We start from the raw sequence: 3,344 nt of genomic DNA on the forward strand, positions 1-3,344 counted from the left end.
TTCACAAACTCTCCATAAGTACTCATCGTATAGAAATTATTAATGTCAAGGACATTTTAAAATGCAGAAGGCGCGAAAATTGAATATGATAATTAGACATGCCGTATATTGAGAGGGTTTGCGCCGCCGGAAAATGCTGTCCGCGAGGCGAGGAAATAAAATTCTCATTAAATCGTGCGAAGGCACTCTGTCGGAGGCACCCTCCAATGAGGGCAGAGGAGGCGGGACCGACGCGCGGCTTCGCTCCGCCCACAGGGGATTCCTTCGAAGCCGCCGTCCGGACAGTCAGTCAGTCGACGAACGCGGACGGGGTGACAGCCGCCCAAAACTATCGATGGTCGAACAAACTGTGTTAGTGAACTGCAGTCAAACTCCGGTCATGCAGACCGCTCCGACGGTCCGCTCCGAGGAGGCGGACGGGGAGCGGAAACTCAACGAACATCTCGCGGATGAATACGTGCAAGAGTTCGTCCTGGACCACCTGGAGGACAGCGTGAAGAGGGAGCCCCATCGACATCTCCCATCGTGGCACGACGATGACCCTCGGATACATCGCGCCGCTGCTGGATGGCACCAGCAAGAGCAGCGTCGTTTACAATCGCTGTCTCCCGCCTGCGAGCCTGCCATGTTCGGCTCTCAGCAGCCAGTGCTCGTCAATATGAGTACTATGAGTGTGGCGGCCATTCCAGGGACACCGCCTGAAACCCCACCAGTGAGCCAGAGCCCCGCATATCGTCCTCCCGGTCTCATGGACGACATGATGTGGCTACCTCAAGCTATCCGACAAGAACCTCAACCTTTAGACCTCAGACCTCAACATTGCTTGCCTGACGAGTGGGAACGCCGCGAATATATGATGCACGATCAGCACCTCCTTCGCCCACTGAGCGCATGTTCAATGGGAAGCGAAGTCTCTCCCCGCGGTATGCACGCTCTCTCCAGCGGCTACTCGACGTGCGGCAGCGACGATCTCCTAAACGATGACCTCCTAATGTCTTTATCAGTCCGTGAACTCAACAAGCGACTCCACGGCTGTCCCAGAGAAGAAGTGGTGCGCCTCAAACAGAAACGCCGCACTCTCAAGAACCGCGGTTACGCACAGAACTGCCGAAGTAAACGTCTACAGCAGCGACAAGACTTAGAGATGACCAACCGATCCCTTCACGGAGATCTGCAGCGGCTGAAGATGGAGCTGGCGCGGGTCGCGCAGGAACGGGACGTTTTAAAGCAACGCTTGCTGGGGAATCGTCCCGCACCTCTCCCCCCAGAGGGCACAGCGGCGGGGGAGTATTACCTGTGACGTCAGCTACCGCCGCCACAGAAAGCTTCGTGCACTTGGTCGCGGTATTAACTCAACTATGATGATTTGTCGTGTGCGATGCGACGGTGAAAATTTTAGTGGCGACAGCCGGAAGTAGTCCGCGGAGACTAAAATTTGAAAGCCGGTGTTTTCCGCACGCATATCTTTCGAATATGATTTCGTTCATAGCTGTTTAATTTCCCGTTAAGTTTGCTATTAATTTTTTAATTTTGTTATTGTGTAAACTTTTTATACTTAAACGATAGCAATTAAAAGTATTATTTTTATTAGGTTTTTAAAGGCCGGCGATGGGGTTCGATACATGACTCCTCGGCTATCAGCCCTCGTCTCGTCGGCTGCGGAGCGAATCGGAAAAATGTTTTCGGGTTTGTGTGACGAAGAGTTTATTTTAAATACGATTTAATTACAACAATAAATTGAAATGATATGGTTGTGTTAAATAATATAACTATGTTATGGATTACGCTAAAGACTTTATTTCAGTAAAATAAAAATATAATATATCTAAGAAAATGAAATTATTCTACTGTAAGTAATTATTATGAGAAATGTGTTTTTATTAATAAAAATATATTTGAAAACACAAAATTAACTTTTATCTTTTATTTCCCAACACCAAAATACACTTTTTTTTTTACAAAAATATATTTATAACTACAGATGGTTACATACTAAATATAAATTTTACATTAGATTTAATTTAAAGTCTACATTTTACGTATACAGTTCAGCAATGAATGTGTCTTTTGAATTTTTTTCAATTTTGTATGGAAGCAACACCTACCTTTTCGCCTGTTACTATACTCTCAGATAAATAATACATTTTTTGTAATTAATATAAACATTCATGTACACTATCAATTCTAACGATATATGAGATCATCTATGAGAGCTTTTTATATTTTTTTTTATTCTACACATTCAAAATAAAACTGATACAATTATTACCGATGAATGTGTGATAAAGTATAAATAATTACAAGATAAAAAGAACTTTTTATATACCACGTTTATAAATTTTCTGATGAATCATATAAACTTGACAATTCTATGTATTAATAAATACTTTTTTAAATTTTGTTTGATGAATTATAATTAGAAATACTGAATAAATATAGAATACTGCAATGTCATTTTGACATTTCATATTGATTTCCATAGTAACGCACGTAAATATTAATAATTTAGTTGCTAGGACCCCCTTAGCAACCAATAATAGTGTTTTACTTTTTACGGATTTTTTTCCGAAATAACTTTCTGTATATGTTCTATTATATTGTTCGAAATAAATTTCAAATGTCTAGCTAGTCGGGAAGTTAGTTAAAAATCGATTGCAAGATTTGTATTGGACAAACAAGAATACGAGCTAATAAAAACGTGGTAAAATATATACCATCATGATTTTAACCGGTAAGTATGAAGCAATGTAACATGTGTTATATATTATTCGCATGGCAAAAATACATGATCACCTGATATAAATTTATCAAAAGTCATAATAAAAAATATATAGGTACCTACCACATGAAAGGAAAAACCCTCTCAAAAAGCTCATAGTGCATTTTTCAGGAAATAAGAAAAAAATAAGCGATACCTACTCAAGCTAAATAATTATGATAAAATGAAAGATAATAATAGTTTGATAGATATAATGAAATTTTTTTATTGATGTAGGTACATATATTTTATAAAATAAATGTATTTATATTACTTATTTGTTTACACATGAAGGATTTGGGATTGAATTTAATAATGTGCTTTCCAGTAGAATAATTGAGTTGTTTTTTTACATTACTAAGCTGGTTATATATTTTTTTAAACATTTTTGAACACTATAGCAATAAAAAAGTCAATTATGTATTAGTCAATATTAAACCTATTTCTATACATCACATAACATGTTGTCATAATATGCCTAGGAAATTTAAATTTATTCGTGAAACCCATTTATGACCATTTTGTAGTTAGTATGAAAATAATATTAGGTACATAAGTATATATTTTCATTTTGTTAGTTAGTTTG

At 38.4% G+C, this 3,344-nt stretch overlaps 1 protein-coding gene across 1 annotated transcript; it reads left to right on the forward strand.

The window, feature by feature from the left end:
- Positions 1-323: 323 nt before the first annotated feature.
- On the forward strand, positions 324-1,457 carry LOC147066119 (transcription factor MafAa-like). The gene has a single exon (XM_085955637.1). The coding sequence runs from the start codon at positions 335-337 to the stop codon at positions 1,298-1,300; it is 966 nt and encodes a 321-aa protein (XP_085811763.1). The 5' UTR covers positions 324-334; the 3' UTR covers positions 1,301-1,457.
- Positions 1,458-3,344: the final 1,887 nt, after the last annotated feature.

The sequence above is a fragment of the Rhyacophila brunnea genome, unplaced genomic scaffold, assembly GCF_057557595.1.
Source record: "Rhyacophila brunnea isolate RB1 unplaced genomic scaffold, BYU_Rbru_1.0 scaffold_5, whole genome shotgun sequence".
NCBI classification, from domain to species: domain Eukaryota; kingdom Metazoa; phylum Arthropoda; class Insecta; order Trichoptera; family Rhyacophilidae; genus Rhyacophila; species Rhyacophila brunnea.

Bases quoted from the DNA above. Each gene is read 5' to 3' on its own strand.
- LOC147066119 (XM_085955637.1), top strand. From the start codon at position 335: ATGGTCGAACAAACTGTGTTAGTGAACTGCAGTCAAACTCCGGTCATG.